Source organism: Lepidochelys olivacea (genome assembly GCF_965140295.1).
Source record: "Lepidochelys olivacea isolate rLepOli2 genome assembly, chromosome: 1".
NCBI classification, from domain to species: domain Eukaryota; kingdom Metazoa; phylum Chordata; order Testudines; family Cheloniidae; genus Lepidochelys; species Lepidochelys olivacea.
The window spans coordinates 286,529,056-286,543,293 of record NC_140411.1 but is presented as its reverse complement, the minus strand read 5'-3'; the positions used below and the strand labels follow the sequence as shown (position 1 = coordinate 286,543,293).

The window sequence follows — 14,238 nt, the reverse complement described above, 5'->3', positions numbered from 1 at the left end:
TGGAAAGAGCTATCCTGGAAAAGCTTGGAGGACAGTTGAAGACAGCAGTGAACTAATTTTAATGCAGAACCCAGGAAACTGCATGGTGATTCCAAATGTTTGACTGGAAAAGAAACATGGTATTTCTAGGATTCTAAAAAGCAAAAATGCACTGGACTGCAAGCATAGTTCAAAACCTAAGAAGTCTTATACTTACTTTGGTTAGGATTACTGTTAGCCTTGTCTGTGTTGTCTCCAGAGGGATTGAAATACCTTCCATCTGGTTCTGTTTTATTCCTCCCCTCCATGTAGAGACATCCTGGAGCACCATGTCTAGGAAGGCATTATGGGGAGAAGAAGTTCAGTGGGGATCAGTGTCATTCTAGCAGCCAGTCAGTAAGGGGTGGCAGCTAAATAACAGCCCTACCTTCGGGTCAGTGTAGACAGCAATGTTCATATTGTCACTGAGAATGAACTCTGCAAACCTCAGGATCAGGGATTTGCATGAAGTAATACGCTGTATCGAAATGTGGATGTTTGCAAACAGAAGTGCAACCATTGTAAGTTCTGTGTGCTGCATTACTTCTATCCCACAATGCACCAATGAATAGGTGCCATACATGTTCAAGTTTGTGTATAGACAGTTTATTCCAAACACTCACTGTTTGGAAAAAGATGAATGCAAAGCAGTAGGCTGATAAAAGAAAGTGTTATACTGATATTCTTTGGAAGCCATGAAGGAAACTTCAACTGAATGAGCCCAAATGTGTTTCAAGGTAGTGAGCTACACAATATGCTTCAATGAAGACTGCCTGAAAAATTAGAGTAAGCTTAGTTTTCTTATTTAGAAATGCTGTAGGCTATGAATAGGGTCACTTTTTTTTTTTAGCAGAACTGAGTAAATAATCCAGAATGAATAATTTATTCATTGAATTTTGCCTCTCGTTCTGTTTGTGAACTATTCATGAGCTCATCACAAAATTCTTTGATTTATGCATGAATTTCTAAGCGAAGATTTTCCTGTATCAAAAGCTGCCAAGGAGACTTGACTGCTTGATATTCAAATTCCAACATTTGTGCTATATTGATTACTTACCTAAGTCATATATTGTATCTCTTTCCTATATAGGGTGACCTCTTGTATGTAACTGTGAATTTCACAAATTTAGGATATTTCAATCAAATGTGCAATTCAGAATGCACTTTGTGAATGTTCAAGACTAACAGTGGATTTTTGCAAACATTCATGCCAGTAAAGTTCAGTGGGGCAGAAAGCCAACTGGAAAGGATCACAAACATGCTTGAATTAAAATGTATTTTAAATTCCATCAATATTTGTAGGCAAGTTGTTCAGGTATTCAATTTTCTATAACTTGCAGGCTTAAACTGCACTGGAGTTATTTTTGTAAGTTTCCCCATTGCATATAACTATTTACCAGTTCTCTGAGCCATGCAGTCCTCAGTCCTTTTAGAGCTAAAAAGTCAAAGCTTTCCTCCTCTTCCATGGAGGAGACAAGAATATTCCTTTGCATGTTTTGGGACATATCAGATATTTTGAGTTAAGAGTTGTGCATTAAAATACCCTCTTAAGCAGATGATCAAGTGGAAGAACCAACACATCAAAGAAGCTTCCTAGGCCCTCATCCTGTGATCAATCATTTGTCTTAAATGCGACTAAGCATGTGTGTAAAGTTACTGACATGGGTTGGTGTGTGCAGGATTGGGCCCTAAATCTTAGATAATTCCTGAATAGGCATTTTTGGGGAGCGCTAAAATCAAATATCATGCACAATGTGGAAGACTGTTTATTAAGTGCAAAAATCAGTTTCTGAAGCTGTACCATGGGAAAACTACATTAGATAGAATGGGATAAAGAGATTTTTCACATAAGTCAGCTGCTGAAATAGTGATTGAAGGACATTACCCTCTGATCCCACATCAGCTGGCTATGTGAATGAATTGGTGACCTCAGCCCAGGTCCCAGTGGAGAGAGATGCACCAGCACATAACTGGTATGGCACTTGGGGGGGGGGGTAGGGGGGACAGGACATTGAAATGTTATAAGAGGCATTTTCAAAGATATGAACAGTTAGGTGCCCCACTCCCATGAAAAGTCAATGGGAGTTGGGCATCTAACTACCATTTTTGCCTTTGAAAAGCTTCCATTTCAATTTGAATGAAAAATCTTTCCCAACTAGCTCTAATTGGCATGTTTGTTGGCAGCCTAGGTGGCAAGGCAAAATATTGTGTATGGATAATGAACTACCCTTTGACCTCTGCAGAGAGGTACCTTTACAACGAGCTCTGAGGTATACTGGCTGGAAGTTCTGCCCAATCTTACTTTGCTGCTGTACCTGTCCTGTCAGTAAACAGAGGGTGCCCGTCTCTGGGGCCTTACACCTTTCATGTGCACTACGGTAAATGCTCTTCCATAGTCTTAAGCCAAATGTGCCAAAATAAGTAGTCTAAAATTAAATCCATGCTGACTTGTAGATCTGCTATATATTGGACCTGTAGGCGCAGCCTTGAACACCACTTCTGGCTCTTTGTTTTCTCATTTCTTTTAAACCCTTTAGTTTTTGACCCTTCGCTTCATCTTCTCACTTTGCTGATTTTGGTCAAAAGTGGAATTTCAAGCAAAGGCTTTTCAAGGACCAGCAGGGGAATGAAGGATAAACTTTCTGCTTCTGTGAGTCATGCCACTGTTCCTGTGGCTTGCTGTTTGCCTTGATCATTCCCCCAGGAAACCACAATCACAGTGCTCTAATAGAACAGACTCCCTGTCTGCAGATCTTGCATTCCAGGGCTTGTTCCAGTTCTCACTGAAGTCAATGGTAGTGTTTCTGATTATTTCAGTGAGAGCTAGATCAGGCCCCTAATAGAGAGCATCTACCTCTGTGATTGACGGGAGCTGCTGTATAACATTGTGTAATGTTAATATTTATCATTGCTATAGTAAACATATCCAGCAATGCTGTTGAATGGAGGCATTTGATCTTTACTCATATTATATAGTATTAATCTTTTTTGGAAGGGAAGGATAAGAGACAAAGAAAAGGGGAAAAAGGGATATTGAAAGGGTTCATTGTTTACGATGGAAGCTGATGAGATTTGTTTCATTTAGTGCATATTTTGAGTTGTAATATTTTAAAGATACTTGTTTACAGTTTTAATGTATTTGCATTTCCTTTCATTGTAAATGATAACAGGTGACAGTGGGAGCAGAGAGCACCAGACTGGAGATTGGGTGGTAGAAAAACAGAAAGAGAGAGTAAGTGTTTTGAGGCAGGAATTAGAGGAGTGACGGCACTGGGCATGTAGAAAGAACTAAGCCAGGCTATTCCAGGCAAAGAGGCTTGGGGTGGGGGGGAAGGCATGGAGATGGGAGTGTGAGAAGGCTACACAGGCATAGTTAAGTAGAAGGTAGTGTGCAACAGCATAGGTCACAAGAGGGAGAGTATCAATAGCCCAGATTTAGGCTAAAGCGGAACAGAGTAGCTCTGCAAAGGTGAGGCTGACCTTGATGTGGAGGAGTTTGAGAGGGATTGACATGGTTGGAGCAGCGGGGCAGGAAGATGAATGTAGCTGCAGTGTTTTGGATAGACTGGAGAAATTGTCGGTCATCTCTTTGAAACCAGAGAACCAAAGCCTGCATGCTCACATTTGTGCCTGCATGTGCAAATTGAATGATTTTGCATGGCAGGTGATTTTTTGTTCCTTCAATAACTCAAACATTTGCATTTATACCATTTGTGCAGTCATGACAGTTAACCATGCAGCTGTAGACATGCAATTGTGCACATATATTATGCCTCTGGTTTTTAATATGTGGTGCTATATGACTAATGTTTAGCTTCTTTATCAATATGCTTCATTATTTGTAGACTTGGTAGAACAGTTGTTCAAAGCCTGCAAGATCACAGATAATAAACTGGATCTTCAGTAGTGGTGATAATGATGTACTGCTGACTAATGATCTGAAGATGGCAGCATTGTGTGAGCTATCTCATTTTCTTACTTAAAGCAGAGACCTCTTCAAAGATATATATTGATATATTGTAGCTATTTGCATAGGCAAATGTATCCCAACATCAGCTTTTCATTTAAAGGGTTTTTCTTAATGTGTAACGTTGCCATAAATTAGTAGTAGGCAGACACACATTATATTTTACCATCTGGTCACTTTAGATATGTTTGATTTAAATAAGTTACACAGAATACAGGCTTTCCAAAACTGCCATTCTAACAAAAATCTGTTCTTTCAGCATGTGCATGCTCATAAAAGTTATTCCTTTTATAATAATGATAATGCTTTTTGCAGTTCTATAGCATCTGCCATGCAGGGATCTCAAATAGCTTTGCAAATAAATATGGGTTAATTACATCCCTGTCAGATAGGAAAATATTTTCCTCATTTTACAAATGGGGAAACTAATAGTGAGATCAAGGGCTAGATTTTGCATACACATTTGCTTGCGCCCAATGTAGGATTTCAAGCTACCTAATTTCTGTGAGCAATTAAAGTATTTATTTATATTATGGTAGCACCTGGAGACACCAGCCAAGGACACTGTGCTTGGTGATGTGCAAATACATAGTGAGAAACAGTCAATGCCCCAAAGAGCTTAGAGTCTGGTGTTTTCATGTTGCCTAAGGGCAGCTATATGTGAATCAACTGACTTAAAGAAAACCTGCACAACAGTTTCAAAAGACGAGCCTGGGAACTTACGTTCATAACTCTGCTAAACTCTAAAATCATGGTATTAATAAAGACACTAGATTTATGGCTTATTACAACACTAACCCACTAGCCTTCTGCCCCCCCCTTTTTGTCCTCCAAGTACAGGGGTGTTAATGGGCCACTTCACCTTGAATGGTTCCTTAGAATATGTGCTAGCTACTTATGCTAAACTAGCTATTCAATCTTGTAATTTAGCTGTGACCCTAGATCAGAGGAAGAGCTCTGTGTAGCTGGAAAGCTTCTCACCAACAGAAGTTGGTCCAACAACAGATATTACCTCACTTGCCTTGTCTAAACAATTGACTTGGCATTCATTTACTAGTGCATGTTAGCTGCTTGTGCCTAGCTTTGAAAATCTGTCCACAGCTGAGTTGCACAAGCCAAAGACAAAGCTGGAAATAGAATCTAGATTTCTTGATTTACTCTTGTGCTGTAACCGTGCTTTTTGTGATTTTCAGTGCCTGTTGGCTGTTAGTGGTACCTGATAAATTCCCCTCTGAAGTCAATGGATTTTAGTGGGCTTTGATTCAAACTATAGTGGCTTTGATTCAAACTATAGGTGCATGTTTTCATTAACCTCTACCTTATATTTTTGCATAGTGCTGTAGTAAACAAATTAGTAGTCCCTCCTCAACTTTTATGAGAAAAAGAAAAAAAATTGATATTAATGAGTAGCTAGATAAATATTTGTATGGGGGAAACAGTTTGGGGGGGGTAACCAACCATGCATTTAGTTTGGAATTTGGTATTTCTGGAGCCAAATTCCATATGAAACTCTCATTTCTGAAATGTTTGGTTAACTTTTAAAAACTATTTTTCATTTCTGAGTTCTATCAGCTACCAGAAGAAGAGCAGAACTGCTGAGAGAAACAGGCAGTACAAAAACTCTTGAGTGATCCAGACTCAAGAGGTTCAGATTAATACTTATTTGAAGCTTAATTCTGGACTGTTTTTCCTCAAGAGAACCTTGAGCTCCAAATACTGTTGAGCATCACCCATTACTGGATGCATTTAATTGAAACAATACACTAAATTCAGATCTCATACAAGAGATGCAACTCCATTAGCTTCAATGATGTTGTACTTCCTTTACACAGGTTTCAGAGTAACAGCCGTGTTAGTCTGTATTCGCAAAAAGAAAAGGAGTACTTGTGGCACCTTAGAGACTAACCAATTTATTAGAGCATGAGCTTTCGTGAGCTACAGCTCACTTCATCGGATGCATACCGTGGAAACTGCAGTAGACATTATATACACACACAGACCATGAAACAATACCCCCTCCCACCCCACTGTCCTGCTGGTAATAGCTTATCTAAAGTGATCATCAAGTTGGGCCATTTCCAGCACAAATCCAGGTTCTCTCACCCTCCGCCCCCCCCCCCACCACACAAACTCACTCTCCTGCTGGTAATAGCCCATCCAAACAACCACACACACAAACTCACTCTCCTGGATTTGTGCAGGAAATGGCCCACCTTGATTATCATACACATTGTGAAGAGAGTGGTCACTTTGGATGGGCTATTACCAGCAGGAGAGTGAGTTTGTGTGTGTGGGGGGGGGGCGGAGGGTGAGAAAACCTGGATTTGTGCTGGAAATGGCCCAACTTGATGATCACTTTAGATAAGCTATTACCAGCAGGACAGTGGGGTGGGAGGGGGTATTGTTTCATGGTCTGTGTGTGTATATAATGTCTACTGCAGTTTCCACGGTATGCATCCGATGAAGTGAGCTGTAGCTCACGAAAGCTCATGCTCTAATAAATTGGTTAGTCTCTAAGGTGCCACAAGTCCTCCTTTTCTTTTTTTTTCCTTTACACAAACGCTGAATTTGGTCTAGTGTCAGATAAAGCAATAGTGCACAATTACATCTACGAATGAAGTATTTCCATGGGTACTGGAAACCAGATTCCCAAAACCTTTGTGTGCACATAGTTATTTACTACTCTAATTTGATGTGCATGCTTTATTTGGGGTGAGCAACAATATTTCCTTATTTTTACATGCTGATATATGGTAGAGAAAAAGTCTTAATGTGTAATATCAAAAGCAAAAAACTTGTTAGGAGCAGAAGTGATTTGGCTTTTCTTTTCCAGTTTAGAGATATTGAAATACCTGTGTTTCCCAAAGATTTCTGTAATATTTAACAGAGTTTTATGTAGTTAATGCAAATTAGATGTAATTATTCTTATGCTAATCTTTTACACAATTTCTCAGTAATTTTGTTCAGACAGTATGAACTGCCCTTCTAGTTTTATGGGTTGAACATAGACCTCAATGAACAATTGGAAAGGATTGGTCCATTGAGCTTACTGGAATGGCTGTAATTGTCTAATTTAGAAAGCAAGTGACATTTTTCTTCACTTATGGCAAAGTTAGTAAAATCTTATGAGGGCTAAGGCCCCAGTTCAGGAAAGTTCTTAAGCACACGTTCAGCTTTAATTCCATCAGTCAATGGGTCTTAAGCATTTACTTGCAATTAAGAATATGCTTAAATGGTGTCCTGAACTAGGACCTAGGGATGGGATTTTCAGAAGTATTTAGGTGCCTAAAGATGCAGAGGTGCCCACTGGGATTTTCAAAAGTGTCCAACCAGGTTAGGTGCCAAACTCCCATTGAAATCAGTAGGATTTAGGCACTTAAATACCTTTAAAAAAAATCTAGGCCTAAATGTCTTTAGGATTTTTTTTAAAAGACCACTCAGCACCAATCCGTATCTTTAGGCACCTAGATACCCTTTTAAAATCTGGCCCTTGGTGACTGGGAAACCAGAGAAAAAGCACAATCTTGCTGGTTTTTTCCCCTGTGTGCGCTTTTTTATACAGCTCTACTTTACTGCTAACATGACATTTAAAGTACGTAACAAAAAGTGTCTTTGATCTCAACTTATTTAAAAAACATGAAAATCTGAGGAAATGGGGCTCTCAAGTGAAAATAGTACCAATTGGTGCTACTCAAGTGCTTGTCTACAGCTTCGCTACATATATCTGTATGTATCTATTTTCACAGTGCTATTTTTTTACTATCGAATTTGGCCTTTGCAAACAAGAGGGACAGCTACGTGCTTACGGGGCAGGACTCCTGTCTTCTATTGGCGAATTAAAGGTATGTGAGTGAATGTACCCTGCAGGCTGAAATAAGTTTATTAGAATGATGGAAAATTATTAATGAAGTGTGAATATTTTTACTTCAAAAAAAGTGGTCAGGTATTTTAGATTGAAGGTTTACTCCCAAAATTCAGCAGGAATTTGGCGTGTGAAACAAGTCGATAAGAACTGATGTGCTAAAACTGAAAAGTTGCAAAGCGCATTTTTGTTGTTGTGTGTTTGCTTGCTTTTAAAGATTTGGTAGCCAATGAGACATGAATTTACTGCTAGTGAAGACATTAATCCCTTTCTATTTACTGAGTAGGAGGTTTCTTATATCACAGCTTCTGGGACCCTTATGTAAAAAAAATTGTTTGCATAATATGGCAATATAAGGCCAAATCCTGCTTGCCTTATTTAAGTGAGTAATCCTGTGTACTGCAGTGGGATTACTCCTGAGTAAAGTGAGTAGTGTTCAGACCACAATCTAGAAATATTAAGGCCCTGATTTAGGAAAACATTTAAGTATGTTCTTATATCCCTCCTTGGTCAGGAAGCCATGTAAGCTTAACTGACCTTCCTGAATAGGGCCCCAATCCTTCAAAACCAAAGGTATTTAAATTTACATATTGTGAGTAGTTCCATTGAAGTCAATTGGACTGTAAATTTAAGCATGTGGGTTCAGTAAGTATTCACAGGATCACAGCCAGAGCTGGTCCAAATTGTTGAAATAAAAAAACCCCAAACAGGACAAATTTACAAGATATTTGCAACATTTTACTGTGTTTTCAACCAGCTCTAGTCAGGCACAGCCAAGCTTTTCTGTACTGGGGCCTACAAATGCTGTTAGTGCTTTTATTAATAACTCAGTCTCTCTACTTTGTCTATTCTGTGTATTTAAATGTCCTAGCTGGAACTAGTTAGGCTCATTACATCCCTTATGTGTCTAAGATTGTTAGAGCAGTAAAAAAATGAAAAAAGGGATAAGGAAAAAATATATTGACACTTATTGTTCTGACTACAATACAGGATTTCAGTACAATGACAATTTTACTCCTCACGGTATCAGAATGGTAGTATTTTACAGGGTTAAGGCTCAATCCATTAAAGTGCTGAGCACTTTGTCTCCCATCCCTTTGGTCCAACACCTTTTGAGAATTGAGTCCTAAAAATCTACACAAGGTCCCATGGAAAAGCAGGCCCTTACTTTAAAACAACAGTTAAGTAATTTCATTGTCGTCACTTATCACACTATTTACAAATAAACACATGTGCAAGCATGTGAATAGTCAAGATCATAAACCTTATGCTGTCCATAAATGAACAGATTATTCTTATCAAGTATACTGAAATGCATATTTCATCAAAAACAGCCTTAACTCTGACCCCAGATAAGTATTATTTGTTCAGCAGTAATCTCAAAATATGAACTTTCAACCCTTTCCAAAGGTTGATGGAATAAATAATAATAAATAAACATAAATAACATCTATTGATCAGCTTCAAAGGTTAGACTGCATACCATAAATCAAATACTTTTCCTATTATGCTACATATGCAACAATATTTATATACCTCTAGCAATAACAGAGGGGGACTAATTTGCAGCATGAGTCAAGTAACCAGGATTTGGCCTTCCGTAAGGTGACTTGATGGCATTCATTCAGAAGTCTCATTCCACAGAGCATGTAAACATGAATTATTGTACAATCAATACAATGCCTATTGTGTGCCTTATTATGCAGTGTTATCACTTCCAGCTGATTGGATCTATTCACTGCTCAACCCATTAGGCCCTCTTATTTCACCATGTATGTCAGTTTGGTTCCAGGGTTACATAGTTTAATGTTATGTCAGTGAACATTTTATTAACTTGATTAATGAACATTGTATATGAGAAAAAATGGGGAACTTTTCTTTGAATAATTAAACTGTAAAAGTATTACATAAAATAAGTGCAGGAGAACAGCTCTGCAATGATACCTCTTATCCGAAAATGATAAATGGAAAATATTTTCAAAAGTGCCTAAGGTCCAGATTTGCAAACATATTTAGAATTCTAGAATCCAAGAAATGTAGGGCTGGAAGGAACTTTGAGAAGTCATCAAGTCCAACCTCTTCACTGAATCAGGACTAAGTACTGTAAATGTAGACCATCCCTGACACCTCTAATGATGGGAATTTCATAGCATCCCTTGGAAGATTATTCCAGAGCTTAACTACCCTTATAAGGAAGGTTTCTAAATTTCTGGCTGCAGATTAAGCTCATTATTTCTCATCCTACCTTGAGTGGACAAGAAGAACAATAGCTCACTGTACTCTTTATAACACTCCTTCACATATTTGAAGACTTATCAGTCTTCTTTTCTCAAGATTAAACATGCCCAGTTATTTTTAACCTTTCTGTATAAATCAGATTGGCTAAACCTTTTATGAATTTTTGTTGCTGTCCTCTGTCAGATTTGTCCACATCTTTTCTTAGGTGTGATGCCCAGAATTGGACAGTGTTCCAGCTGAGGCTTCACCCGTGCCAAGTAGAGTGGGCAATTGCCTCCCATGTCATATATATGGACACTCCTGTTAATACATCCCAGAATGATATTAGTCTGTTTTGCAGCTGTATCACATTGTTGACTCATATGCAATTTGTGAACCACTACAACTCCCAGATCATTTTTAGCAGTTCTACCGACTAGTCAGTTATTGATAGTTTTGCTGTTGTGCATTTGATTTTTCTTTCCTAAATTAAGTACTTTGCACTTGTACTTATTGAATTACATCTTGTTGATTTCAAACTAATTCTTCAGTTTGTCAACATAGTTTTGAGTTCTAATCCTGTCCTCCAAAGTGCTTTCAACCTCTCCCAGCTGGTGTCATCTGCAAATTTTATAAGCACTCTCCACTCCATTATCCAAGTCACTAATTAAAATATTGACTAGTATTGGCTGCAGGACTGAACCCTGCAGGACCCTACTAGATATGCCCTCCCACTTTGACAGCAAACCATTGATATCTACTCTTGGAGTATGGTCTTTCAACCAGTTTTGAACCCACTTTATAATAATTTCATCTGGACCACATTTCCCTAGTTTGCTTATGAGAATGTCATGTGTCAAAAGTCTTACTAAAATCAAGATATATCACATCTACTGCCTCCCCGAATCTTCTAGACTAGTGCCCCTTTCAAAGAAGAAAATTAAATTGGTTTGGCATTATTGACAAATCCGTGCTCACTATTCTTTCTATTATCGTCTAAGTGTTTACAAAATGATTTTATGTGTTGAAGATACAGATAGGCACCTAGTGGGATTTTTAGAAGTGCCTAAGTGAGTTAGGTATGTAAATCCCACTATCAATGGGAGTTAGGCACCTAACCTGCTTTCATGCTTTTGATACTCCCACTAGGTGCTTATCTGTATCTTTAAGCACCTAAATACCTTTGTAAATCTGGCCTATAGGCATGTTTGCAAATAGGTCTTAGTCACTTAAGTGTTTTTGAAAATTGTATCCACTACCTCATTCCCAGTTATATCACCAAATTGCTTCAGAGCTGACATCCCTCTCCGCTATGGCACACCTATATACAAATAAATCTAGATCTCAAGTATATTTCTGAATAGTAAATATACATATTTAATGGTCTTGTTTATAAATATTTAACAAGATAGAAAAGTGTCAGGCAACACAAACTGTTAAGAGTGAATTTGCTAGGTAATATTTTGGCATATATTCAAACTCAACCAAACCTCATTCTCTCTTTTTCTGCCTTACATGGCTCTTCTCTAGAAAATTGGCCAATGGATTCAGCAGCAAGAAACTAAAAATCAGAGGAATGTACATACAAAGCAGCTTTTCCCCCCCTGTGACGGGGTTAAGACTCACCACCACTGGCACCTCCCGCTTGTTGCTCCAGGAATTAGCTCTGTCCAGTCATGGAGCACCTTTTTCACATGGTGCCTTGCCCTTCATCTGCTCTGCTGCTTCAGGGACCCTCATTGCTCCCCATTCGGCAGCATCCTCTTCAGGATACTGCCCTCCAGCAGTGCCCACTGCTCCAATCTCACCCCCTTCCAGGGGTTTGGTGTTACCAGCAGACCACAATCTGCACCTATTGTAGTGGCCAGCTGCAGCCTCTAAGTCTAGCCCCTTATCACAGGAACCAGCCATAGCCTGGATCAGGCCACGCTCCCTTTCTGCCAGGTGTAGCACAAGGAGAAGGGGGGGGGACAGACCCAGGCCCACCTGCTACTCTGGGTCCCAACCCAGAGACCCTCTAGCAGCAGCCTCTCTGCCATCCTTCTCTCCCCTCTCCCTGCTATTGTCCCTGGGCCACTTCCCCTTTGGCCCTACGCCCCTGCCTGGCCTAGGCCAGCAGCCTGGGGTTTTTGTTGGTCAGAGCTCCCCAGCACTGCTCTGTCCAAGGTACTACCATTCAGCCCAGTAGCCAGTCCTCCTCCCTTGACCATCAGGGGGAGACTACCCTACTCCCTTCCTGGGCAGCCTTTATATATGGATGAGTCTGGCTCTGATTGGCTGTCTCTAACTCAGCCTCTGATTGGCTCCCTAGCAGGCCTTCTCTGATTGGCCACCCACGTGCACCACCTCCCTAGCCTGCTGAAGCCCCATCTAGGATAGGAGTGGGCAGCCACCCCACTACACCCCCCAAAGATTTTTTTTCAATATTTAGAACTAGTCTGAATATAAGACACACACAAATTGCAGAAGAAAATGTGTGCTACATGGGAAAAAATGCATTAAGCAGAAAATACAGAAAGCTTGCACACGCAGACACACACAAAGGAGAAAGAGAGGATTAAAAGCTAAAACCAGTGTGGGAAAGGAACCAAAAGAGTGAGCTGTTATAAAATGTTCAGCCCTAATAAAGTCAGGTTAACTCTAGATAAGGCTATTACACAATATACATTTGTGGTTCAGAAGTCAGACTGAATACACAATTCAGTAAACACGCTATTTCTACGAAGTAGTTATGATTCTAAAAAAGGCAGATCAAATGTGTTTAAAAATACGTTGTCCATGAATTTCATAATGTATTCTTGAGCCCTTTCATTAAGGGTCTGAATCAAAGAACTCTGCTGTCAGTGGAAGTCTTCCCACTGACTTCATTGGGCTGTACACCTGGTCTACTGTGCCACATTGCTGTGTTTAATGAAGAAGCAGAGTTCCAGTCCTGTAGAATTATACCTTTTTCAGTCAAAGATGCTCACAATAAAACATCTGATTATGAATAGATAAAACTAGTATGTCCCTGATTATATCCTAAAAACTAAGAGCAGTGGATTCAACAACACCACTTTTTTTTTTGTTGAGGGTGGAGACAATGGCTATAACAACACCTGGATGCCCAGTACACATTTTACTACCTCTTACCACTAGAGTGTTTTTCTATTTGTCTGAGCAATATATAAAATTCCATTGGTATCATAAAAAAGTTCTGGGAACATCAGCACACAATTTGGAAATAGCCCATTTGCAGATCAGCAGAAAAACATTTAGGAGCATGTTTTTCCTGGATACTCTCGTGTTCTCCCACAGAATAACAAGACAATAAAACCAATACAGGGATGCGGATAATTTCTTCTCACCCAAGGGTTTAATTCTGGCCTACAGACAGTACAGCATTTATAACCCATCTCAAGTTTCTCCTCTTGCTATCGGAAGGTGTTTTTGGCGGTATTTTTGTAAACCTTAATAAGTGTGTGTTACATAATTACAACCCAGTCTTTACACTCAAATGAGCAAGCACACAACAAAACTCTCTTTTAATATGGCATTGATAGGTTGTCTCTCCCTGCCTTTGCTAGCAGAGCTGGAAATGCTGTGGAGGTATTATGCTTGTTTCCAGCAAAAAGGAGCATATTCTATCACTCTTGAGCAGTCCCATTGTCAAATACTGCTACCTTTCATAGGTATCAGCAAGGATTGAACTTGGAACCCGTTGCTCCATAAAATACCAACTCTCCCAGCTTGAGCTAATGGAAAATCCCCATTGACTGTACTAGAGCAACAGTTTATTTCCTGTGTGAATAAGCCTCTAGAGGTGGCCTCTACCACAAGCCCTTGAGATGGCATGACATTTCATTCAACTGCAGGCTGTGGTACACATACACATTAGCAATTACATTCCATAAAGACAAATAAAGGAAGAGGATGGGGGTAGGGAAATATTTACTAGATACTTCCACATCTTGGTTGACTGAAAACATATGGGCAAGCAACATATCCAAAGCAAATGGTGGGTAGCCAATATAACTGCACATGTTGTGAGGTTTTTTTTACTGCTTACAACATTACATAAATAGCTAACGTCCCTAAAGAAACCAGGATGTGACTTTCTGATTACACCTCCATATAAAATGGTCCGGACCCACCAATTTAATAGTTTTTCTGCTTTGAGATTCTGCACTCCCTA

General features: G+C 39.4%; 1 protein-coding gene across 4 annotated transcripts in view; it reads left to right on the top strand.

Annotated features, from left to right (window-relative positions):
- Nucleotides 1-14,238, top strand: part of TPH2 (tryptophan hydroxylase 2) — a 96,384-nt gene that overhangs the window by 51,139 nt on the left and 31,007 nt on the right. For all 4 annotated transcript variants that reach the window (XM_084652300.1, XM_084652299.1, XM_084652301.1 and 1 more), the window contains one exon: nt 7,732-7,827. In XM_084652300.1, coding sequence (XP_084508426.1) covers nt 7,732-7,827 — 96 coding nt within the window. The remainder of the gene's footprint in view (nt 1-7,731; nt 7,828-14,238) is intronic.